General features: G+C 59.2%; 1 protein-coding gene across 7 annotated transcripts in view; it reads right to left on the bottom strand.

Annotated features, from left to right (window-relative positions):
- Nucleotides 1-573: 573 nt before the first annotated feature.
- Nucleotides 574-26,210, bottom strand: part of KCNJ12 (potassium inwardly rectifying channel subfamily J member 12) — a 93,533-nt gene continuing 67,896 nt past the window's right edge. For 3 of the 7 annotated variants that reach the window (XM_064582894.1, XM_064582893.1, XM_045889679.3), the window contains 2 exons: nucleotides 11,689-11,810; nucleotides 574-5,670 (listed from right to left, as the gene is read on the bottom strand). In XM_064582894.1, the coding sequence (XP_064438964.1) occupies nucleotides 4,328-5,614 (1,287 nt within the window). In that variant the 5' untranslated portion in view covers nucleotides 5,615-5,670; nucleotides 11,689-11,810 and the 3' untranslated portion in view covers nucleotides 574-4,327. Of the gene's footprint in view, nucleotides 5,671-5,782; nucleotides 5,873-5,999; nucleotides 10,449-11,688; nucleotides 11,811-13,485; nucleotides 13,608-26,210 lie in introns of those variants that run through there. The other 4 variants (XM_064582895.1, XM_054511005.2, XM_064582892.1 and 1 more) reach the window with 4 other exon arrangements.

The following is a 26,210-nucleotide window of genomic DNA, read 5'->3' as shown; positions in this document are numbered from 1 at the left end:
GGCGGCCCCCGTCTGCCCTCCGGGAGATCACGGCTCCAGGTCCTCCCTGTCACCGTGCCAGGCTGCAGTAGGGGTCCTCGGGCCCCCCTGCCCACCGCAGCTTTCTGTCCTGTGGTGAGAACCAGGGCTGCAGGCTCGCGGGGCCTCCCCGGGGACAGAGTCCCAGAGAAGAGCTACCGCTCTCCTGCACGCAGCACACGGCCGTGTGTGGACGCGCTCACCGAACGGCTGCAGAAGAAAGGAGAAAAGTGGGGAGGTGTGGGCCCAGGGAGGACAGGGCAGTGGCCCCAGGTCACCCGGCTGGGGAAGTGTCACATCCAGCGTGAGGAGGTGGGAGGGCACATTCCGGGGCCCGTGCGGGACAGGGTGTGCGGTCACCGGGGACTGCGGGGCCGTGAGCCCGCTGGAAGAGCGCGCGGGGGTCTGCGGGCGGGCGGGGCTCTGTCCTCTCTCCCAGGGCTCCTACCATGGCCCCCCCAACCCTGGCCCCCCAGCCCCCAGGTCACAGTGGGCTGAAGGAGCCCAAGCATGCCAGGCAGGGACTTTCAAACACACATCTCCACACGGTGGCACTCCAAGAGATCAAAATGCATTTAATGTGGTCTAGTCTCGTGGCCTATGTCTTTAGATACCGCTATGTATTGAAAATAACATGAAAATTCTCCAGTTTCACCATTTAAAATAGATTTGACATTCTATGACCTCACGCAGGGCAGACATCCCTGTGCAGGGGCCTCCTTCCCATCAGGCCCCCGCTCCCGCCCCCCCGGCCACCGCCGGGACCCTCGGGCAGGCAGGGACCGGGGGGGGGCACAGCACCAGCAGGGCACGGGGGGGTGGCCACCATGTCCCAAGCAGCATGCGCAGGCGCGCACGTGGACACACCGCTTCCACGGACATTCGTGTGCACACACCCCTGGGACCTGCACACGCTCACACGTGCCCATACACACTGCCCGCAGCAGACAGGAACCAGCCCTGCTCGCAGAGCCCGGCACCACGGCCACACAAATGTACCCCATGCACTTGCGTGTTCACGGGGACACACGCACCCATGCAGACGCCATCCACATGCAAGCGCTCACCCACACACACCTTGTGCCCGCGGGCACGAAAGCCTCACGCCGGCACACACGTTGCACGCATTCCCGTGTGGACATAATCGGGGCAGAGGGCCAGCAGGACTGCTGCGTTCAGCTGTGCCGATGGCCGCAGCCGGTGTCCGTCCTGAGTGCTGCGTGCCCAGCCGGAGAGCCTGGCAAACATTACACCAATGCCCGCGTGTAAAACACACACTCACACACGCGCACCTTTGGGCAAAAATACATAGAAGTACGTGTGTGTATATACACACGTACATGCCATGTATATATCTCATCAGCCCAGACACACACACATAGGGAGCTCATGGCGGGCACACATCTGCACGACAGTCCCACGAACTGGGAACCCACACGCTCGTGCACTCAGGCAAAGCCGTAATTGCACACATTTGCTTGAACAGGGATGACGATGATTGCACATGTGAATCCACACACTCGGTGCTCACACACCCACACGCACACACCCCCAACACGGCCCCTTTCCCACATAAGCAGCTCAGTGTCTCAGGGAGGAGGGCGGCCCCAGAGGCCACGGTCTTGGCCCACTCCAACTTCCACACCTCCTGGTTCAGGCTGTCAAGAAACTTCTTGGAAATCCCAGTGCCTGGGAAGGCGAGGGTGGGAGTAGATGGGTACACACACCCGCACGCGCACATACACGTGCGCACGCACGCACATACATGGGCAACCCCCCCCCCCCAATCCGGCACACACTCCCCAGGGACAACAGACTCCTTGGTCTGCACACACACGGCTCCTCCCATCCACCCTCCCGTTTCAAGTGCACTAAAGAGGGAGACTATTTTGGTCTTTAGCACAAGCAATAAATAAATAAATAAATACAGGGAAGGAAAAAAAGAGGGCAGAAGAGTTTGAAAACGCAGCATCTGCCTTTGGCGAGAGATGAAAGGCAGCTCAGGGTGCTCTCCCGCAGGGTCTGGGGCTGAACCATCCAGCGCGGGCCTGGGGGGCACACAGGCCTGAGAGGAGGTGCACCAAGCCACCGAGGCGGCATGGGCCTTGGGGGACCCAGAGTCCCTGGGCTCTGCTCTGGATGGTGGCAGTGGAGCCCTGGCCCACCCAGCTCTGGAAGGATCTCCGGCTGCCGGGCAGAGTGGAACGCAGGCCCCTATGCCAGCCCCAGGTCACTGGGGCCGCCTCATCCCTCCCTGGCTCAGCCTGACAATCTGGGTGGGGGTGGGCAGGTCAGCCCTCCCGCATCAACGCTACCCTTGCTCCCTCAGAGCTAAAACGGAGAGAGCCAACCAGGCTGAGGACTGGAAGGCAGGCCCTGGGCTGGGAAGGAGCTGAGGCCCCTCCAGCAGATCCTGAGACGAAAGAGCTGCTTCCACTGTCCGAACCATCCCAGCCAGAACTGAGGCCGGGGCAGGATGCTGGCAGTCACACATCCCTCGGAGTATGGGACCATGGTGTTTGTGGGTATGAGAGCTCATGCCCAGACCCTCCAAGGCCTCTGACCTCTGGCCAGGTCTCCAGCTGCCCTGGGGGTTGGTGGAGGAGGAGGGGAGAGGCAAGAGCCCCCACCCCAGGCCTCTGGCCTCTCCCTGCCTCCCAAGACCCACCCACCCCCTGCGTGACCTTGCACTCTGCCTCAGTTTCCCCACTTGGGCCAGAGTCCTGGGTGCCTAGCTGTCTTGGAGGGCACGGGTCGGAGTGGCCTAGGCCGGCAGGCTGGGGAGACACATGTGGGCTTTCTAATTAAGGACTTCCTTACAGGCCGGGTCATTTGAGAGGACAAAATTCTTAGCTGTCCTGGGAAGGGCCTGGCCAGCTCCGTGCCCGCTAGCTGCAGCCTGTGCCAAGAACAAGCCCACACGGGGCAGCTCGTGGTCCAGGGGCCTGCTTCCGGGCCAGCAGAGCCGACAGCTCCAAACTTCTTCCTGATGAGGGTGCCTGGATGCAAGTGCCACTCGCGGTCACCTCGGCTGACAAGTGCACACCTCGTCTAAGGTCCTTCCTCTGCCATTCAGCTGGGGCAGCCCGGCTGGGAGCCACCGACACTCGCCTGTGCTGCCCCAGGGGCCGACAGAACCAGGACCGCCCGGCCTCTGCGACACGCAGGCTGGTGAGGACTTCATGGTGGAGTCGGGGGCAGCTGGGAGGCCGGGCGAGTCCGATAGAAACAGAAACAACTGGGGCTGGCCCACCGGGGTCCCTAAGGCACGACTCACACTGGGGTCCAGTGGGAATTGGGCCGATCTGCTTCCCTGGTTGTCTGGGAACCCGCCCTCCCTTCCCACAGAGCCATCTACTCCAACATTTTCCAAGCGTCCCTCACTGTAGAAGGGGCTATTGGGCAGAAAAGGAGAGAGAAGGAAAACAGGAAAATCTGGTGTGCATTTGGGGGGGTGGTGAGCGGGCCCTCCGCAGCAGGCAGGTCCCATATCCAGCCCTGAGACGCACCTCTAAGGTACAAAAAGTCAAACTCAAAAAGTTCAAACTAGTTTTTTCCCAGCCCCTACCCCCACCTCTATGACTCTGGAAAGCTTTTATTATGATCATTAACATGGTCTTGGTTTCTCTATCACAAACACCATCTAATCTGCCTGTGAGCAGAAGGAACCATGGATGAGCCCCGAGCTTGCACGCACAGCTGCGTCACCCGGCACACACCCGGCCTTCACAGAGGACAGGCCTGTCCAGCCTCGGGGAACCTCGTGGAGCCCCCGTCGAACAGCCTGCACCTTGGCAGACCAGTGGAATTCTAACTGTCCGTTTTATAACCCCCACAAATTAATTTTTTTTTTGTCAATCATGTGTTAATTTTTTTTTTTTTTTGTAAACAGTCTTACTCAAGCTAAGGTTGAGAAAGCCAAAACCGGTGTTTCTCCCCAAGTTAAAAACCAGCGAGATGCGCTGCAGCCGGCCAGCCTTCACCCACAGAGGCTGGATGGCTGTGAAGCCACCTCTGGGCAGGCTGCAGTTCTATCCTCAGGCAGAAGCCCCTGGCTCCTGGCCCGGACCCCAAGAGGCCCCCTCCCTGCCCCTGCACCTGCTCCGGCCTCTGAGGCCAGGGGCGGCCCACTTTGGCCGCCCACTCTCCCGCCAACCTTACCAGGCCACTGTGAAGAAACATAAAACATCTAAAACGCTACTGAGTCTGCAACCGGGGCACCTGGCCCGTTCTGCTCCAAGCCAGGGCCCTCGCGGGACGCCGGGCCTCTCCCTGGCGGGGCGGATGCTGCACCTTGGCCCATGGAGGCTCAGATCTCTGACTCCCGTCTGTAAGGCCGCTGCTCGAGGCCGCCGCCAGCGGCCTGGGGTCTGTCAAAGTCATGCCGGGCCTGGGGGCTGCGGCCGTCCTGGTCTCCGTCGGCCTCGTCCTCCTCATCGCGGCTCAGGAAGGCCAGCTCGTTCTCGTAACAGAAGGAGTTGGCACTGGGCAGCAGGAATTTGTTCTCCACCAGGTCCTTAGCACTGCAGCAGGGTGTGGAGGGCACCTCGTAGGTCTTATGGAAGTGGGAGTAGTCGATCTTGTACTGGTTCTTCTCCTCGAAGAGGACAGGCTCGAAGCGGTGGCCCCACAGGATCTCATTGGCCAGGTAGGAGCTGCGGGCCTGCGTGGTCATGGCCGTGGCCTCCACCATGCCCTCTAGGATGACCACGATCTCGAAGTCATCCGTCTCCAGGTCCTGCCGGCTGATGCCAAACAGCGGGCTGGCCTCGTCGATCTCATGCAGGATGGTGATGGGGGACACGAGGAAGATGCGGTCAAGGCCCTTGTCGAAGCCCACGTCGATGTCGATCTGGTCCAGTGGGATGTACTCGCCCTCCTCGGTGACCCGCGGCTTGATGAGCTGGGCCCGCACGTGGGCCTCCACGATGTGGCTCTTGCGCAGGTTGCCCACGCGCCACATGAGGCAGAGCTTGCCGTCGCGCAGGGCCACCACGGCGTTGTGACTGAACAGCAGGGTCTGCGCCCGCTTCTTGGGCCGAGCCATCTTGGCCATGATGGCGCCGATCATGAAGGAGTCGATGATGCAGCCCACGATGGACTGCGCCACCACCATGAAGACGGCCACCGGGCACTCCTCCGTCACGCAGCGCAGCCCGTAGCCGATGGTGGTCTGCGTCTCGATGGAGAAGAGGAAGGCTGCCATGAAGCCGTGCACCTGCATCACGCAGGGCGTGCGGCCGCGGCCCTCGGCCGGCTCCAGGTCGCCGTGGGCCACGGCGATGACCCAGAAGATGACACCGAACAGGAGCCAGGAGGCGAGGAAGGCCAGCGAGAAGATGAGCAGCATGTAGCGCCAGCGGATGTCCACGCAGGTGGTGAACATGTCAGCCAGGTAGCGCTGCGACTTCTCGTCCATGTTGGCGAACTCGATGTTGCACTGGCCGTTCTTCTTGACGAAGCGGTTTCGGCCCCGGCGCCGCGTGTGCACCTTGCCGTTGCCGAAGCCGTTGGCGCCCGACATGGTGACCAGGTGCAGCCCGTCCTCCTCCGATGACACGATACTGTAGGGGTTGGTCCTGCCGGCCGAGGTCATCCCGGGAATGGGGGGGCCCTGGCTCGCCCCTGGGCCGGCTCTGCAGGGGGCGGCTCCTGCAACAGAGAAGACAGGGGGGCTGGCGGAGCAGGCCACCCCCGGCCCAGGCTTCTGCCCCCACCCAGGGCCCTGGGACATGGCCGGGCGGCCGCCTGCGCCCTCACTCACCCCCAACCGAGCTCTCCATCTTCCCTCCTCAGCCAGCTGCTCACCCTCCTTCTTGGCTTGGAAAACTGACACTCGATCCTCCCAGGAGATCTGGCCAAAAACCTTGGATTCATCCTCAACCCATCTTAGCCCTACCCCAAAGCCTCTGCTTCCGAAGTATATTTAGGATCCTACCTCTTCTCCCACCCTCATGGCCTGAGTCCCCATCATCACCCACCTGGACCAGCATGGTGGCCGCCTCGCCAACCTCCGTGCTCCTGCCCCCACCCCAGTCCAGAGGCAGCCAGGGGGAGCCTGTCCATCCTCTGCTCAAAGCCGGTCTCTGCTGGCACCTGTGAGGCCTGCGTGAGTGGAGTCCGGGGCCCCTCGGATGTCACCTCCAGGCTCCTCCTCGCTCGCCCCGCTGCAGCTCCCAGCCTCCGCGCTGTTCCTCAGGACTGTCCCGCACACTCTCCACCCGGACATCCTCCCACTGCATCACCTCCTTCAGTCCTTGGCCTCCATGCCACAGAAGCATCTTCCTGCACCCATGGGAGACTGTAACCCCTCCCCCAGGTCGTCACTGTAACCCCAAAGCACCAACTTCTGACCTAACAATGTGGTAATAGTAATGGGAAGGCCATGCACGGGGCTGCGCTCACCCGCTGTTCCCACCATGAGACCACTGGTCACCAGAGCCCTGTGAGTTCCCTGTTTGGTTCACTGCTGTCTCACCCCCAGGGCTTCGAACAGAGCCTGGCCCCGAAGACACCCTGCAGATGCTCAAGCGCTCCGCCCCGAGGCACCCACTCTCAGCACCCACACTCCACGCCCCCTGCCTCCCCATAGGTAGCTCGGAGGGGGTCCACGATTCAGGGCCCAGAGGGATCACTGACTGACCCCAGCCCAGGGACCTCCCCCTCGCTGCCTTTCTCACCTGTAATGACAGCACGTAGGGGGCACTCAGGAGCGTCTCCGTCCTTGGCCCAGCCAGGGGAGCACTCGGTGGGCTTGGTGCACGCACGCACGCACACACTCACACACACCAAGCAGTCTCAGGCATGTCCCACGGCGTAACACCCACAGCCGGACAAACACTGTTCTCCTGGCCCATAGCACAGGTTCAGCCCCCAGACAGGCCGGCAGCTGCCCCTCCCCCAGTGCCCCGCTGGCTCCGGCCTGGCCTGTTGGTGCCAGGCTGAGGCATCTACAGGCTGGAGGCCATGGTGCCGCCTGGCCCTATGGCACTGAGGCCATCTGGCCATTAGCATCAGGCCTGCAAGTGCTCAGGCCCTCAGCCTGGCTCAGCGGGGTTGGGCTGGAAGGAGGGGGACAACCCCCGGCCGGCAGGCCTGGCCAGGGCGCTGACGAATTGGGCATATTCCTCCCCACCAATGAGGGCCCCATCCACCCTTAATACCCACCTGGTCACACTAGGAGGCCAGTGTTAGACGAGGCTGGGAGCCCTTGAGTGCCCAGAAGACAATGAAGCCCCAGGTAAGGAGGTCCCAGGGCAGCCGGGCCAGAGGCAGAGAGGCAGGTGGCTGGGCACCCACCAGAGACGCAGACACTGGAAGTGACACAGCCAGGAGGAGGCAACACTGGGATTTAGCCCCGGTCTCTGTGACCAGGTGCAGCCAGGGCCTCGGAGGGAGCATGACATCTCACCTCTACTTCAAACACCTGGGAGACAGGTGCGGGAGAAGTCCGCATGAGCAGCCAGGCTGCAAACCCCTCCTAGGGTCTGTCTCCGTTGCCAGGTGCTTCTGGATCCCCAGAGCTGGCACGTATATAACAGTCATGGCTCTTCCTGCCCACTCCTCAAAGTGCAGAGAGAGCAGGCCACACACATCAGCAAACGGTCTTAGATTCTCCGCTCAAAACCCCAAGAAGGTGGCTACTGTCATTACCTCTACTCTGAACGGAGATTCCGAGAGGTTAAGTGACTTCCCCAAAGCCACACAGCCAGTAAGCAGGAGAGCTGAAATTCGAACCGGTGTGTCTAATGCGAGGTCTCCTGCCTTGGGGACTTCAGGCTCTGCGGGGGCCTCTTTTCACGCTGCCATCCTCCCCCCACCGCTACTCCAGCTGACCACCTCACCATGGGTCTGAGGTGCCGAGGCCTGGGGCTGTCATGGTGGACGCTGCTTCCGCCCAGGCCAGGAGGCAGGGAGCCGGCGGTTGTGGGGGCCCCGAACACTGCGCCAAGAAGATGGCTCAGCCCCAGATTCCTGGACCCTCCAGGCAGAGGTGGCCAGGACCCCGGGTACTTAGATGCCGGCGGGAGGCCACCGGACCGCAGAGGGCGGGTTTACGTGGCCCGGAGGCCTTGAGGGATGTCCAGCAGGTCATGGCTGCTCCAGCTGGGGCTCTGAGCAGCTCGAGGCCTGCAAGGGACAGAATCGGAAGACTCGAAGGCCGGAGAGCCCAGCCTGGCATGCTGCTCCCACCAGCTGGGGAGCCTCGCACCCGGCCAGCTCCCAGGCCAGTAAGGGAGCTACAGTGACTCCTGGTGTGTCTGCCTGGGCTGGGTACCTGGGACCCGCCCAGACTGTGTCACACAGGCTTGGGAAACCCCTCTTCTGCTGATGTTCCTCCCCAAACCACACAGAAAAAATCAACAAGGTCACGTTCACACCTTGCTCCCGTTTCTCCGCTAGAAACTGAGAGTATGAGCAGAGTCACTGTCCAAAGTGACCCAGAAACTAAGGATTAGAGATAAGAGTTGGAGCTCCAGGTATCAGTCCAGTCCTCAGCTTCCTGTGGCCCCATTCTGCCCTGTGTGTGCATGTGTGTGTGTGTGATGTCAGGGGTGTGGGGAGCCTCTCCCAGGCTCTTGGTAAATGCATCACCACAAAGAAAGATCCAGAAGAGGACCCATGAGTAGAAACCCCAGCACCGCAAACTTGCCAAACATCCCAAGCGCACTCTGTGGACACAAACACAGGTGTGGCAGGAAGGTCATGCAGCTCTGGAGTCTGTAAAGACTCGACTGAAGAAATGTGGGACAATATGCTCAACCAGGGATATGCAGGCCTGTTTGACTCTTGCTCAATGGATGCGTATAGTTAGATCAGATAAGAAATGCTATAGATTCGTTTTGCTAGAAGAGCCCTCAGCAAGTAAGGAGGCCGGCTCCCCATTTCATAGATTTGAGACTTGTCCCAGGTCACAAAGTAACTCGGGGGCTTGGATGAGACAGTAAAGTCAACAGTTGGTATCACTGTTGGCAGATGCCCAGGTCGGCCAGTGGGGATCCCAGGTGTTGTCTGGAGGGGACCAGGAGGGAGGCTCCGGGGTGCGCTACCTGAGCTAGACGAGGTGACTTCGACACTGAAGGCGGGGGGTGAAGCAAGTCCAGCAGACAGAGAAGGGGTGGTGGAGAGCACAGACCCACACGCCTCCGAGAGATGGAGAAGCTGTCCCCAGCCCTGCTGTCTCTTGAGCCCACTTCCCTGCCGGCCACAGCTCTGTGGACACAGACAGACTCCAGGCCACCAGGGCGTTCAGGGCATGACAGGGCCCGGACTGGGAGCTTTTAGAGAGGCAGCTACCACATGACCCAACGGTGGGGCCCAAAAGTCACCGGGAGGTGCCTCCGGATGGAGCAGGACACCGCATGGCCCGTCCCGAGGCTCTGGGCACCTCAGGTTTCAGTGACATCCGGGAGGGAAAGAGGGCAAGGCGGGGGCCCTCAGTCTCAGATGTCAAGAAAACACTAACTACAAGAGTGGGAGGGGTTCAAGCCCCCCCGCCGCCCTGGCCTTTCCGCCGGCCACAGTGCTTTCAGAGTCAGGAGTAGAGTGATCAATCCCCGCTGCGTGCTCACTCCATGCCCAGCCGGGGTCTAAGAGCTCCAATGATCTCACTGAATCCCTTCAGCAACCTTATGACTATTATCCCCATTTTCCAGATGAGGAAACTGAAGCTCAGGAAGACTGAGTCACTGGCCCAGGGTCACACGGCCACTAAGCCGCAAGTTCCCAGTCTAGAGGGTGGGAGAGAAACCAACCCCCATCACCCCCAGGCCCCAGGGCCAGACCGCAGGCCTGAGACTGAGTGCCCGTCTCAGTCCTTCAGGCCCTGGCAGCACCGCGTGGCGATAAGACAGACAGACAGACAGCCAGGGTGGGGGTTGCCGAACATGTTGGCGCACCACAGGCCCGAGAGGAGGCCAAGAGTTGGCGTGGAGCAGAGATGGAGGGCTGGGGGCACTATTTCCATTCTCACAATGGGGAAGAAGATGACAATCCCCTTTGCCCCTTCCACGCCAACTTCCCCTCCCCAGTGTGCAGACGCCCTTTGCCCACACCGTGGCCTGCACACAGCCGGGGTCAACACAGTGCAGGTTTTCTGTGCCAAGCCCATGCTGGGCACGAGGAGAGAAACAGCCAGGACACAGTAGTAGGAGGCCGCAGATGTGCCCCCAGCCCTCCCCGCCTCAGGGCCTGCCCGCTCCATTTCCCGCCACTAACCCTAGTCTTTCCGCCCCACAGCTCTCTCCGGCCGCCGGCTCGCACTCGGCTCACGCAGCACCCAGGCCAGGGAACCAATGCCGCAGAGCAGCTTTCCTTGAGGGGCAGCCCCCACCCGACAGGCCTGGTCTGTGCTGCCTCCCCAGACCCGAGCCTCCTCTCCCGGATGTCCCGCAGCACCACGTGGTCAGTATGGCTCCTCCTCTTCTCCCAAACCTCAGCCCTCCGCCCATTCCCCTCTCCTTCCTCCCTCTCCTCCCCCTCCTCTTTCTCCTTTCTTCCTTCTCCGTCCTCCCATCCCCCTCCTCCTGCCCCTCCTCATCCTCACCCTCCCCTCCTGTCCCTCCTCATCCTCACCCTCCCCTCTTGTCCCTCCTCATAGAGCCATTTGGCAACCTGACCACTTCCCCAGTTGCCTGAGCCAGAAGCCTGGTCTCCTCTCTCTCTCCTTCAGCCTCCATATCCACTCCCTCACCAGGTCTTGTGTGGTTTGACTCCTGATTTCTCAAAGCTGTCCACCATTTCCTGACCTATGTCCTCCCTCCTGTCCAGGCCACTCCTGTCTGGACACACCAACAGGCCTCTACTGGGTTGTGCTGTGGTACCCCTCTGCCCCATGTGGTCTGGCCCCCAAATCACAGCCAAAGTGCATCTTTATAATCCTCCCATCTGTCAGGGATCAGATGAAGGCCACCACTCCCACAGAACTCTTTGGGATCCTCTGGCCCTGGGCTTTTCCTGTTATGGCCAGAAGCTACCTTCTACCTTAAGTAAGAGTTGAGCTTGCCCAGGCCCCATCTCTGGCCAACCTCAGAGGTCCAGAGAGGCTGGTACAGGCCTGGCACAGAGGGAACACCCAAGAAATGCTCACTGACCAGACAAAAGGATGAGGGAATATGCAGCGGAGTAGGAGATGGATGAGGAACACGATGGATTGATGTATGAGGTGAGAGATGTATGCACAGGTGGGTGGTTGAGCGCACGATGAGTAAATGGGACTGATGGATGGATGCGTGGATGGGTGGCAGCCAGAAAGATGAATGGGTTAGGTGGATAGAAAATAATTCGATGAATTGGGTGGATGGATTAGTAGGTGGATGAAGAGATGGATAGATGGATGGATGGGTCGGTGGGCAGACAGATGGATGACTAGATGGATGGATGTGGATGGAAGGACAGGTGGGTATTTGGGTGCATGGATGAATGGCTGGGATGGTGGGTGAATGGTTGGGAAATGGGTGAATACGTGGAAGGAAAGATGGCTGGATGCATTGGGTAGGGGACTGGACAGATAGGCGGATGGCAGATGGTTGGGGGGATGTGTGGAGCTAGTGGGTGGACGATGGGTGACTGAGAGGCTGGAGAGGTGAGTGGATAGGTAAGTAGACAGATAAGTGTTTGGTTGCATGGATGACTAGATGGATAGATGTACATCAGTGACCTTCATCTTACCTCTTGAATGCTATCTTCTAAGTAACAGTGCTGAGCGGGCAAGTGGCTGTCTTCAAGGCTGTGTCAGCAGTGGTTGCCATTTCCCAGACCCCAGCTGGAGAGGAATCGGTCGCTAGAAGACCCTAAAGTTAACAGAGCAAAGCCAAGTTACTGTAGATGAGGCTGCTCTCCTCACAAGGGCTCCAAAGTCGGAAATTTCCACCTAAACCCACATTTCTGCTGCTTCCCTCGGGGTCCCGTGGGAGGTGGAAGAGGCCTCCAGCCCAAACCCCTGATGCCTACGCGTGCGCAGCTTGTGAGTCTGTCTATAAAACCATTCAGAAGCAAAGAAGGGCAGAACAAGATGGGTCCCCAGAGAAAATAACAGCTGATAATTACGGAGTGCCTACCGATTACAGACACTGCGGTAGGTGTTCCACAGACCATCCTTACCTACCCCTCTGTGGTACCCCTCTGCCCCATGTGGTCTGACCCCCAAATCACAGCCAAAGTGAATCTTACCTACCACCATCCTTACATGAGCTCATGTAATCCTCACAACAACCCCCCAAGGTTGGAACTATTGCTGTTCTCATTCCAGAGAGGTAGGCAGTTTGGGAATGTTCCTAAGGTCACAGAGGAACTCAGGTCCCTAACCTAGGCTCCTAGCCACCACCTGCAGAGCCTTCCCAATGCCAACCACGGGGTTCAAGTGTGGATGGACAGAAGGACAGACGGATGGATGGATCATGGATAGATGGATGAATTATGGTTAGGTAGGTGGGTGTGTGGATGGCTGGATGGCTGGATGATGGATGGATGGGTGGGTAGATTATGGGTGGGTAAGTGGGTGGATTATAGATGGACGGATGGATGGGTGGGTGTCTGGATGGGTGGGTGACAGGCAGATGGATGAGTGGGTGGGGAGATGAGCAAGTGAACGAACGGATGGGTGGATGGATGAAGCAGTTGGGTGAACGGGATAGATGAATAGACAGATGATAAATGTGTGTGTGGATGGGTGCACATCGGTAACTTGTCAGACACTTGCCTTGGGCATACATGCATCCTATGTGGTCCCAGCAACCCATAAGCCTCACTTTTCCCACTGTCAAAGGGGCCCCTGCTTTTCTCCCCAGCATGCTGTGGGATCGGAGGACAGTGTGGCAGGAAGGTGCTCTGTGAGTTTCCAGAGGCAAGCCGACTTGAGAGGCCCTTCTCACCTTCCCCCACCTCTCGGCCACTGAGGCCACAGAGTCCCACCCCTTCACAGCTGAGCTGGCTGCCATCCATTGTCGCACTGGCTTCTCTGGCTGGGATCAAGGGAACTGTGGGTGAGTCACCGCCACATCATAAGCCTCCTGGGGCAGGTGACAGCGGTGGGTTTAGAGGCACACAGACCGGGGTTCAAATCCTCTGCCAGTCACAAGCTGTGAGACCTTGGGTGACTCACTTCCCCTTTCTGGGCCTCTGCTTACTCCATAAGGGAATGTCCTGCTGGTCCCTCTTCTCCTTCCAGGCTCTTACCTCAAGACTCCCAGTCCTCAGCCCCCTGCTTCCCCATCCTTCATCATTCCCTGAGCAGCAGCTATGGGTCTGCAGGGTTCCTCTCTTAGCCCTGACACTCTCGAAGTGATGGGGAAACTGAGGCTCAGGGAGGCTCCATTGTAGACCCACATCACACGGCTGGGAATCTCCATGGCAAGGACTAGTGCCCAAGTCCCTGATCTCTGCCCTTCCCCCTGAATGGCCCTACACTGTGCCTGGCCCTGACGGCTCAGCTCCTGACTTCAGTTATTGCAACCTTCACAGCCTCACCTTGAGGGAACGATGCTTCTCCCGGCCGGACAGACACGGAAATTGGGGCTCACAGAGGCTAAGTCACTTGCCCTGGGTCACCTGGAGCTGGAACTCCAAAAAAGGAGATGTCGCAGGGCAACGGGAGCCAAAGAAGTTTAGGGAGAAGGATGCGAGACAGTCTGCCCCACCCTACTTCCTCTTGGTCACTTGCCTGCCCCAGGCTCTCTCAGCCTGGTTTCTGATGCCCCGGGTCCTAAAGGGGCTTTCTCCAGACCCACAAATCCAATCACATGTGTTCTCACCTGTGAGGGGGGCACAAATTAGCTCCATTCTACAGGGAAACGGAGGCTCAGAGCAGAAAAGTGATTGGCCCAAGGTCACAAAGCCACTGAGTGAGTGGCAGTTTGGAGACAGGAACCCAGGTCTCTGGACACCCTGTCAGGTGCTCCCCCTTGCCACTCTGGGGTGGCCACAGCAGCCCATGATGGGAATTCAAACCTCTGAAGTTCTCCAAATGCTTTCCCGGGTCGTGGGCACGGGCCCAGATAGGAGAGGTTGGGGGGCGGGGCGGAGCTTGCACATAACATGGGAGCAGCCCGAGCCCAGACAGGCCAGACTGGCCCTCAGACTCCCAGCCAGCGAGGGCAGGGCCCGGACGGACACTGAAGCTGCGCCCCTCCCCCGCCGGGGCCAGTGTGTTGGCCAAGGCTGGCGTTGGAACTGCCCGGGGACAGGGCAAGGCATTTCCCCTTCCTGAGGCCCAGCTTCCTTCTCCACAAAATGGGCCGATGACGCCTGCCCAGCGGATGTGCCGTGCCACTCAGCGTGCTGAGGGAGGTGCGCTCTGGGCACGGGGCCTGGAACAGCCACGCTCTGGGAGGAGGTAGCTGTCATGCTCACGGCCCGCAGGCCTCCGCTGGGGTCGGGCCCCAGGGGGCCCGCGAGCCCCGACTCCCTAATCCAAGGCCCGGCTGACCCCCGCTCACGAAGGGCCCTTCCTGGGCCTCGGTCTCCTCATCTGCAAAAGAGGTAGACCCCACCGACCTCAGGACACTGTCAGGGGAGTAAAGGGAAGCCCTGTCCCCGGTGCAGAGCCAGGGTAAGGGCCGGCCCCTCCTGGGTTCTCTGGAGGGTTCTCTTTCCGGCTCTGAGAGCAGACGTGGGGATTCCCGACAGGATGGAAAGGTGGCATGTGTATCCCTGGCCCTCCCACGCAGTCCCGTGGGGCCCTCTCCAAGTGCACCCCAAGAGGCAAGGAAGCAGGAGAAGCAGGAGCCTGGGTGCCTCCTTCTTCTGTGCTTCGACGGCTCTGGCCGGCAGGCAGGGCCCAGCAGACGCTGGCTGCAGCCGCCGCCGGCAGCCCGCAGGCCCCTCACGGTCCAGGGGCTGGGGCTGGGCACCCTGATCCCAGGGACAGGCTGGGCCAAATGGCCAGGGGAAGTGGACATCTGCCTTCTGAGCCCCAAGGTGAAGCCGGGGCAGGAGGTTCTGGCCCCCAGGATGGACGACAGCTCATGCCAGACACTGGGGAATGTTTCAGAGGGTATTTTTATCTTGAGAACATCCTTCTAGAGCAGGTGGGGACAGGAGGGACACAGGGTGTCCTTGGCCCCAGGCCTGTGGGAGTAGCCGAGGACAGAGGCCCCTGGGAGCTCTCCACTAGAGTGGCCATTATACACACTGCTCCGTCCCTAATCTCCCGGCCCAGGAGCACATGGACCTAAAGGGTCTTAGGGGTTTCATGGGCTCCCAGCTCTGCCCCAGTGAGAGCTCTCACTCACTGTGTGACCTGGGGCAGGGGTCTGTCCCTCTCTGGGCCTCCCTCTTGCAGTCAACCTTTCCTGAAGGTCTGCTCGTGCCGGGCTCAGCTGGGCACCAGTGACTTGGATAGACCAGCAAATGTCTGCCCCCGTGGGGCACCCTGCCAAGCAAGGGAGACAGTGAGTAAACCAGCAATCACAACAAGGCTGGATCAGAGCCACAGTCAGAGCCCTCAGAGCCCAGGGGAGACGTCTAACACAGTCAGGGCTCAGGGGGGCTTCCTGGAGGGAGCAGCAGGAGAAAGCCCAGCCTGAGACGGACCGCAGTGCCATGAGGGGCACCTAGAGTCCCATGGATCGGGATGCTCATCGGACTTTGCTCCTCACACACTGGGCCTTGGGCACGGCTCTCCCCGCCTCTGAGCCTCCCTGTTCCTATCTACAACCCCAGGGCTGGCCTTTCCAAACCCAGCATTCCAGGATCCTAAGGGATTTGGGGCTGAGGAGGGTGTAGAGAGACAGGCGGGGACACACTTCATCACCCTACTAACAGAGAAGTGCCTGTGTGCATAGGCTCTGGGGCCAAGGCGTGACCTTGACAGATGAAGAAACTGAGGACCTGAGAGGCACCGAATATCATACTAACGAACTTAGACTTGATCCCAACGGCAATGAGGTGCCAGAAGGAAATCTGAAAGTATGAGCTCTGGGGCAAAATGGCCTGGGTTTAAATCCTATCTCTGTCCCTTCCTGTGTGACCTTGGCCAAGTCATATAACCTCTCTGAGCCCATTTTCTGACCTGTAAAATGGGATTAGTAATGGTATCCATCTCATGGGGTTTCATCAAGTTAATACGTGGAGATTGCCCAGCTGGAGATTTCCTGGTCCCCCACCGCCTCCCATCATCACATATCTGAGCCCCGACTCACTCTAGAGAGGGGGCAATAGGTCCCTAGAGGGCCTGGGCTGGACCTCACTCCAGGCAGGAAGGAATGAACAGATGGAAAGAATGGGAAGGAACCCCAGGGGGAGGTACACAGTGAGCAAAGGCACCGTGGCCTCTATTTTTCTTAAAGCTGTAATTTTTCAAGCTTCAACTTAATTGGAGTCTCAGACATTTCCTAAGCACCCAGCATGTTCACAGGAGAGCAAAGACCTGAGATAAAGTGACAAGAACAGCCTGGGACAAGGAAGACCATGAAAGACAAGGCAGGAAAATTTACCAAAATCCATCATAAGCCAAAACAGTAAATGAAAACATTTCTTATAAAAAAGATTGGTGTGCTTAATATATAAAGAGTGCTTATAAATCAACAACAGAAAAGGACATGATAGGAATGAACATAGTGCTAGAGGTGGGCTCTCCACTGAAGATCATGTGACCCCCAGCAAGTGATGACTCAGGAACGTCCATGCCTCAGAGCCTCAGCATGAGATGGCCCCTCACAGTGGAATGCTTTCAGCTGCCTTCCAGAACTCAAAGCATCCTTCAATTACGAAGGATACCTCCTCTATAAAGCCTTCCAAGATTTCCCTGGGTCCCCTGTTGCTCCTTGCCGAGTCCTCACATGTCTTGGGCCCTGGAACAGAGTGCCTGGCTTTGGCTGCGTACCATTAAAGAATGTTCCAGGTGTCATACACAAGCATTTTTGACAGAGGAATAAATAAGGCACAGAGAGGAGCATGGCCATGTCCATGGGCTGAGTCTAGGAGCCCAGTGTCCTTCCTCTGGTCTCTCTGTGCTCCAGGCACCTCCTCCCTCCAGAGCCCTCCAGACCTGTCTTGCATTTCTTCATAACAGGCTGGGCCCCATGTGGGGCCTGTCTAGGATAAGGCTGGGCAGGATCAGAGCCTGAGCCCCTGTCCCCAGTCCCCCCGTGACCAGCGCTCTGCTGGGGGGACAGAGGGACAGCTGGTTCTCTTCCCTTTCTTTGCCTCCTCATTTGGTAAATCTGGCTTTATTTGGGGAACAAAAAATGCACTGGGAGGGCCTGGCAGACCTCTGAGGGGCCTGCGGTTCCTGCTGGCATGGACGGGAGGCTGAGCTCAAAGATCAGGAGTCCAGGAAAATAGAGGGGGCTTTCTAGAAGAACCGTGCCTTCACCCTAGCTCAGGTCTGGGAGCACTGCCAAGGCCCTGGGCCTTCATCTGCTTACCAGAATCACACTTAACATTTACTCACTCACTCAGCAGGTATGTACTGAGCCTGCACTGTGTGCAGACAGGGTGCTTGGGGCCAACATTCACGTGGAGTAAGACAGACAAAAAAACATGTTGTGGGGGGACAGCAAGTAAATCGAGGCAAGGTGGGCACTGTTCTAGAGGTCTTTCAGAAAATGGTGACATTTAACTTGAGAGCAACACAAGGAGAGAACGTGGGACAGTGTTCCTGAAGTGGGAACAGCAAGAATGAAGACCCTGGGCGCCTGCGTGGCTCAGTTGGTTAAGCGACTGCCTTAGGCTCAGGTCATGATCCTGGAGTCCCGGGATCGAGTCCCGCATCGGGCTCCCTGCTCGGCGGGGAGTCTGCTTCTCCCTCTGACCCTCCCCCCTCTCATGTGCTCTCTCTCATTCTCTCTGTCTCAAATAAATAAATAAAATCTTAAAAAAAAAAAAAAAAAAGAATGAAGACCCTGAGGCTGGAATTTTGCTCCACGCGTTCAAGGAACTGGAGGGAGGGAAAGAGGGTGGGAGCTGAGTGTGCCAGGGAGAAGAAAGGCAGTGAGAGGGGACAGAAACAGCTCAGAAGGAGAGAGGACTTGGCCGGGGACCCACAGGCAGCTGGATAGATGGGAGCACTTGGGCTTCTTCCTCATCTGCCAGTGGCAGTAATAACCCATGCCCCAGAAGTGGTGCTCAGAGCAAATGCTTCCCATCTCCTTGCCTTGCCACACGCCAGACCCCCTGCCCAATGCCCTTTCTTCCTCATTCTCCCTCAAACTCCTATGCATCCTTCAACACCCACTTCCAAGCCCCCACCCTAGGGCTTCCCTCTGTCCTTGATCAGACCATCCTGTCCAGACCACTACCTATCCCTCCCTGTCTCCCCGCCAGGCCAGGAGCCCCGTGAGGCCAAGGCTTGGGTCTGACTGCCCCGAGCATGGGGCTGGGTTCTGGAAGAGACTAAGGAGGGCAATGAGGACTGAGCCTCAGAAGGCATCCCCCGAATCTGCCCCTGTGACCCAGGAGTACCCTTGAGGCCCGCACCACAAGACCGCTTCAGTCTCAACTCATCATGGGACCTTGCCCTCTCTGGGCCTCAGTTTCCCTATCGGCCCAATGAGAGGTTCTTCTGAGTCTTATTCACTTTGTCTCAGGGAGAAGGCTGTGGCCTGAACAGGGGTCTCGCACCTCCTTCCCCTGCTAACTGCTCACAGCTGTGCGGTCCCGCAGAGAGCAGGGATCGGGCTCTCTTCATCAGAGCCCCCTCTGAGCTCTGGGCAAGCCCACAGAGCCGGAAATGTCCGCTTTCTGCCATGGCAGCAGGGGGGCTCCGGGCCAAGCCTCGGGGTGTTGGGGGGTCCCCCCAGCTGGGAAACATCCCCATGCCTGCCTCCCCTTAGCACGTTCCAGCAGGTCCTACCCTGGGGCCCAAAAATGAAATCCAGGGCTCTCTGAACTCGATGGGAAAAACACATGAACGTTCCCTTTTCTCTCTGCAAAATGTACCGCTCCCTCGGCCACAGGTGGAGGCAGTGAAGGCCAGCAGCGGGGTGCTCGGTGCGGTCGGTCCTGGGGCCCCCAGAGCTCTCTCTACGGAAGGCGTCATGAAGCCAGAGCGTGCTGATGACCGCGCTGCACATTCTAACAGCACGTGTCCATGAACGGTCCCATGTCTGCTTTCCTTTGCGGTCCTCTGTGGGCTCTGTCATGCGTTCAAAAATATCATCCCGAGCTCTCGAGGACATCAAAGGCATCCCCAGCCAGCCGGCGCGGGCCTGGGGCATCCCGTGTGACATGCTGGGGTGGCCTGGGCCATCTCGTTCGCTCAGTCATCCGTCCATTCCACAGCCAGGTCTGCAGGGAGCACCGACTCCAGAGAGGCCCCGTACAAGGTGTGGTGTGAACGGGGTGAAAAGCCCCTGCCCCCCGGGTCCGTTCATCACGGGCAGGATGAGAGACAGACATTTCAGAAGAAAAGGAACAAATGAAGACCGTTCAGGCCGCACCAAGGGCTGTCCAGCCATGTGGGGAGGTGCGGTCTGGCCGCCGGGGAGAAAGCCAGGCCTCCACGGGGAACAGCAAATGCACAGGCCAGAGGCGAGAAGGAGCTACTGGCCGATGGAGGGGGGTCAGCTAGAGGGAAGGGGGCAAGATGAGGCCTGAGAGGACCTGGGCGGGGCCTCGGCCTGTGACCCACCTATGATGTCCCATGTCAAGCCCAGAGTCACCTGGGAGTCCTTCCGGGGTCCAGGCCAGGAACAGGGAAGAGTACTGACAGCATCGTCTTCCATGCATTCCCTTGTCTAGTCCTGGGTGAGGTGCAGGCTCTTCTTGGCCCAATGTCACAATGACACTGAAGCTCAGGGTGGAAAGGGACCCATAGCTAGAGGGCAACCGACGTTCTGCCCCCATAGCTGCCTGACCCCGACTTCACCATCACACACGCTTTTCCAGCCCCGACAAATGGGAACGGCACCCCCACAGGGCATCAGGCATGCCCAGCACTGACATATGCTACTTTGGTTCACGGTGTCATTCCTCTTGACAGAGGCCAGAGACGGGCTCAGAGAGGGTGAGCACCCTGCCCAGGGCCACACAGCTGCTCCACAGCAGAGGGCATGGGAATCCAGGACTTCCAGGGCGATGGGAACATAGACCCTGTCCCTGACCACCCAAGCCTAGCGCTAATGTCTCTAGGAGAAACCACAGTGTCTCCAGGTGTCTCAGGACGGCCTCTTACAGGGAGGCTTCCCTGGCTGTGCGCCGCTGTCTACCTGCCCTCACAGCTAACTGGTGCTGTGGGGAAGCAGGGGACTGGTGTCGGAACCCTGTCTGGCTCCTGTTGTGTGACCTTGAGCCATTGGCCCCCTCCGAGCCTGCGTCCAAGAGGATAAGGTAGGTTTGGGGACATTTGTCCTGGAACAGGGGGCGTGAGCAGCAGGTCTCTGTCCCGAGAGCAGGTGGGACAGCCACTGAGAACCCCAGGAAAATTTTTCTCATGCCCGAAGCTTTTATGTAGCACCTACTGCGTGTGTCTCTCAACAAGCCTAGGGACCACTGCCCACATGTCATGTCCCCAGAAGAAGAACCAGGGTCCGAGAGAGACCCCCGCACGCCAAAGCCACAGGCCCTTCAGTGCTGGAGGACTGTCTCCTCCTCAGGTGAGGTATTCTGGAGAGGTCGTTTGGGTCCAGGGGCTGGGGTGCTTGGGCAGCAGCTAGGAGGAAGAAGGAGGCTGCTTCCTACTCCCATTCTCACACCAGCATCTGCCAGCCAGAGGGAGATACTGGGGCGCTAGAGATTCTCCCCACACTGGTCACGGCCCTGCCTACTCCAGCTTGCCCTGCCTCTGCCAGGAAGACACACAATTATAGGATTAATCCTTGCCTCAATTTCCACATCGGTTAAACAGGCCTAATTTTACTGCCTGCCTGGTACAGCTGTTGGGGAATTAACAGAGTTAATCTCTGCAAAGTGCCCAGATCGGGGTCCAGCACACAGTAGGTGCTCACGTGTGGGCACAGCCTTGCATGGACGTAAGGTCTGGGGTGTGGGTACATGTTTTTCTAGAAGTGTCAGTGATGTGTAGGCACCTGACCCTATATAGAAACAGACCTTGAGGGAAGGATTTGGGAGTGGGAAGTTTATTTGGGAGGTGGTTATAGGAGTAGGGGAAAAACAGGAGAAGGATGGCAGCAAGTCACAGGGGTGCTGCTGAATGAGCCCCTGCCAAGAGCGCCTCGGTTCCAGCCCTCTGGTGCCTAGAACTCGAGCCTTGATTATCCCCCCAAGGGGCAAGGAAGTCCCCGGAGTGGTCCGTGGTGCTGTGGGAGGCTGGGGTTGCAATGGCCTGAGGCTGTCCACCCCGCCAAGGGGTACAGGGCCTGGGAGGCGGGGGTTAGGAGGTGTTCATCCCCAGGTTGCACCTGCACGCAGCTCCAGGGACCAGAGGAGGCTGAGAGTTAGGGTGTGGGTAGAAGTGGGAGGTGTGGAGTGGACGGCCCCGCCCGCTTGCGTCTCCCACGGGACAGCGCACATATGTGCATCGTGTGCATACTCTGTGCCCCTGCTCCTTTGCAGGAACACAGGGGTGCCGTGCGGTCTACTGCGTGGGCAGTCCACGCACAGACATGGGCCCGAGCTTCCCAAGGACGGCTCTGTGCCTACGTTTGGGCCGCGGTTGGACACCGTGGCGGAGGTCTCTGCGTATCGGCTCTTGCACGCGTGTGTGTATATGTTTAAGCTTTACGAGGCGTGGCACACACATGGGTGTGTGCTCAGGGTAGGTGCACGTGCATGCACTATAGTCCCTCACCCTCGCCCAACGCTGGTTGGCAGTGGCCATGGGATGGCAGAGATGGTCTGGTCACCTTGGCAACGGGGCAGGAGCGAGCTAAGCTGGGACAGTCTTGGTTCAAAGGAAAAAAAAAAAAAAAACCAAATCACTGAAACCAAAGAGGCTGGGAAAAGAAAAGGAGCTGGAGGGCTGGGAGGGGGCAAGGCTCAGCCCCGTACCCCCGGTTCTGCTCACAGCTACCCCACCCCCACCGGGTCGGAGGCCCAGTCCCTGAGCTAGCTGAGCGCTGCCCGGAGCTGAGACGCTGGTCCAAGGTCCCACATCTGGCCCAGCTTGCTGGGTTTCCCCTTCAGAATCCCGGGAGCCCCCCTCAGAGGACAGCAAGCAGGGATGAGGTGGGCGCCCTGGGCCCTGACCGCCAGATACCGGGAGAGCCCACTCCCAGATTCACTGCGCCCCAGCAGAGGGCGCCCCAGACACCAGACACTTTGCAAACCCGGGGACACTGGGCCTTGCCCACACCGAAGTCACCCTGTCTGGACAATTAGCGCACTAATTGCACGCGCTGCCCCACAGTCAGGCCATTAGCCCAGATCCTGCGATGATTTATTCACGAGCTCCTACCTCTTCTCATCCCCATGGCCAGCTCCTCAGCCTCACGGCCTATGCCGGGAGGGACAACCCACAGACGCTTCCCTAGCCTCGCTCAAAAACACTGCCTGCTATAAATATTTCATCAGACCGAGTGCACGGGGCTGAAACCGCTGGTGATCTGCTCCCCGCAGGCCGCCAGGAGCTGGACCCCCCACAGGGGTGGCCTCCGGGAAGTGACCTCCGGCCCTCGGGCTGGAGACGTCCGACGTTTCCTTCACTCTTCCAGGGTGGCCCAGGCCCGAGAGCCTGTAGCAGGACCACCGCTCACATTTACTGGGGCTTTCCCCTGACCGCTTCACTGTGTCTTGACAAGGCCCTACAGGACAGAGTCTGCTATTATCCTCATTTGACAGAGGAGGAACCTGAGCGGTGAAGGTGCTTACCTAAGGCCACACTGTCTGTCAGAGGCAGAGTGGGATCTAACGGTGGCGGGCAGCCCCAGAGCCCCCAGCATCTGGCCTCCCTGAGTCCCCGCGTGGCCCTGTGACGTAGGTACTCTCTTGATCCCTGTTATACAGATAAGGACACCAGGGCTCAGAGAAGTGAAGTGACTTGCTCAGGGTCACATAGCCAGGAATGGAAGCCCGGCAGGTGACCTTGACCGATAATGTGCGCGAATCCATGCCCTGGGTGACCCCACTGATGGGAAGGGCACTCAAATCACAGCCCTTCTTGTCATCGCCCTCACAGAGATGGGACCCCTCACATAGCCGGACAGGCCGGGGCTCATCAACATTGGGCTGGGGAATTCTGAAAACCCCCTGCCCACTCCCAGGGCATCCCTTAACCCCTGGCTTTCCCTGAGACACCTAGTAGCAGAACCGGCTAGAACCCCAAATCCCACCAAACAGATTGGCCCCCTCCTTGGGCCTCAGTGTCCTCATCTCTAAGATGGGCCCTGACAGTGCCTCTGAGGGCTGGGGCAGGCATGTGAGGACTTGGTAGACAGCATGAGGCCTGCATGCCGTGATCACACAGGCGGGGCCACTGTGCATTCACCTTATCTGCAAAGCCCGAGGGAGTGCCTCTGCTTGAATCCAGCCTGCACGAGCTCTGCAGTGGGCCAGCTTTGGGTTCAAGTTCCGGCTCTCTGACTCCCTGGCTGTATATCTCGGGCACCTGCCCCTCTCTGAGCCTTGGTTTCCCTGCCTGTCAGATGAGGATGTCACTCCTGCCCCATAGGACTGGGGGAACAAAGTAGGCCCGAGTGTGACAGGACTCATCTCTGACCTCAGCAAGCACTTGAGAACCAACCAGCCCCTCACTCCCATTTCAACTCCAAGGTCAGGGCAGCGGCACCTCTGAGCACCCCCCGGCCGGTATCTGCCTGCTGGGGACCCCGAGAGGGCACCACGCCAGGCCTGCCAGGGACCTTAGGACAGCAAGACTGTGGCCCAACTGGGGAGCGGAAGGAGTCCCAGGCTGGCCGCAGAGGTTCAGGGCCCAGAGAGGGCAGGCTGTGCATGGGCCGCACACAGGACAACAGGGGCCACACACGGGACCAGCCCGGGAGCATCCCGCCCAGTCACCCTGCCTGAACCGGAGCCAGAACCCCCTTCCCCTCTCCCTGGACCCGCCCGCAGCACCTGCCTCAGCACCAGCCTCATGCACACTGTAGCTCTTGGGCAGGTTACTTCAGGACTCCGGACCTCAGTTTCCCCATCTATAACACAGGTGTAATAAAAGGTGATGGCCGTGATGATGAATGAGTTCATGAAAACTTAGAACCGCGCCTGGCATACTCAAATATTATTCGCACTATCACTGTGACTCGCAGGAACAGCATTTCTGTGCCAGGCACTGCGGGTACAGAGGGAAGAGACCCACGGGTCCCTGCACTGACCACACTGTGTGTTCGTGGTCTCTGTCCAGGCCAGCCGGCTCCAGGGGGCCTCGAGCACTTTCAGGAACCCCTTTCCTATGGCCCCAGCAGGGCCAGGAAAGAGTTTCTGGAAAGAAAATGACTTGACATTTCCTGACAGTTTATCTCTGGCCACACTGAACTCCCAGCAGGTCCCAGCTCCATATGCCTTTGCCCCGGCTGTCCCCCTAACCCCCAGGGTGTCCACCTCCTGGCCAACCTCCGGCTTGTCCTTCAGGCTCCCAGGCTGGGTTTGGGGCCTCCCCTAACCCTCTGCAGCCCAGGGGTTTCTCTCTGAGACAGCCCTGACCACACCAGGCACCCCCAGTGCCCCCAGCCTCAAGCTGACCTTCTAGTCCCTGATCCATCTGCAGAACCACCCAGCACGGGGCCAGGCACAGAGCAAGGGCTCCGTGTCTGCGTTCAGAACAACGATCTACAATGCAAGCTTATGTGTACTGAGCACGTCCTATACACCACACCTTGTCCCCAAGGACGACATTCTTTCATTTAAGCCACACAAGAGTCTTATGAGGTAGGAACTATTATGTTACAGAGGAGAAACTGAGGCCTGGGGACATAGGCCTGAGAACCCTGGAGACATAATGTGGGCCACAGCCCAGATCCAGACTCCCCTCTCTGCTCCAGCCCATGGGGTGGCAAGAGAGGTCAGCCCTAGTGACCAGCAGTGCTCCCTAGCAGCGCCCCTGAGCTGGGAGAAGCATCCTCCTGCCGAGAAAGGGCTCTCGGTACTCAGTGCGGGGGCAGGACGGAGGAGTAGGGGCACAGGGGCTGGCTTCAGACTTGTGAGACTGAACTATACATTCCAGGCCTCGGTGGCCTCATCTGTAAAGTGGGGACACGGAGATAAGTCTGGCACATGACGCAGAGTGGGCGCTCGGCGATCGGCTGTTGAAGGAAACGGTGGACGGGCCCTCACGGCCCAGGACGTGCTGGTCCCTGCCGGTGAGGGCAACCCAGACGGGAGTCCAAGGCCCCCAGAAGGGCATGAAAGGCCCCCAACACCAGATCGACGGCCTGCAGACAGTGCTGGTCCTGTGAGCTAGGAAAACACCCGAGCCCTTGCACGCAGGCAAGGAGCTCCACAGGCTCTGCGTGCACAGGGAAGGGCATCGGGCGGGGACAAGCAGGCCCAGCCCCATGAACTGCCGGCAGCATAAGGACAGACTGCTCGGGACCCTGCAGCTGGGCTTCTGAGGGCTGCTCCATCAGCCCCACCCCAAGACTGGGGCTCAGAGGAGCACCTGGGGGCCCCGAAATTCCCTTCACCCTCCCTGAGCCTCACGTCCTCATCTGTAAATGGGGATGACAAGAGGAAGGCATTTTCCAGGATTATCGTGTGAAAGCGTGTCAACACCCATAAAGCTGTGAAGCAGCTGAAGCTTCCAGTAAACGTCCTTTCCAGAGACCCAGGAGCCTGCACTTTCCCTCCAGCTGCGGGGGAGCGTGGGCAACAGGTGAGCCAGAGAACCTGGAGTCGGGGCAACGCAGGTGCCACGGTATGGGGAGCAGTGGCAAAGAGATGGCACGGGACAAAGTAAAAGACAAGTGACTCAAAACCCCAGCCCTGGCCTGGAAGCGGCCTCAGCTCCTCCCCAGAGTGGGGCGCTGGGCCAGAGAGGCAGAAGTTCCTGAGGGTCAGAGCATGGGGAAGTGGGGCGCCCAGCCCAGGTACACTACCCACACCCGCCCATGCCATCAGGTCACACCCTCCTCACTGGTCACAGCACACACCTCCCCCATCTCCATTGCCCACACCCACCTTCAGGCTTTCCACCCGTCCCTACAGTCCACATCTGTCTGTCCTGCCCCCAAACCGGCCCCATCACCATGGGCCACAACCATCTATACCGTCTGCCATTCGGACAGCCTGACCCTGGCTCCACGGTTGGTCCCAGGCCCCACAGTCTGAACCCACTGGTCTGGGCTCCACTTGCTGAGGACGCTGGGTTGTGAGGAGGGAAAGCAGAGAGGAGGGTCGGGGTC

This window comes from Mirounga angustirostris, unplaced genomic scaffold, assembly GCF_029215605.1.
Source record: "Mirounga angustirostris isolate CCGP_5_RB_7025 unplaced genomic scaffold, mMirAng1.0.hap1 SCAF_17, whole genome shotgun sequence".
NCBI classification, from domain to species: domain Eukaryota; kingdom Metazoa; phylum Chordata; class Mammalia; order Carnivora; family Phocidae; genus Mirounga; species Mirounga angustirostris.
The sequence above is the reverse complement of the archived record's forward strand: the minus strand, read 5'-3'. Positions and strand labels throughout refer to the sequence as shown.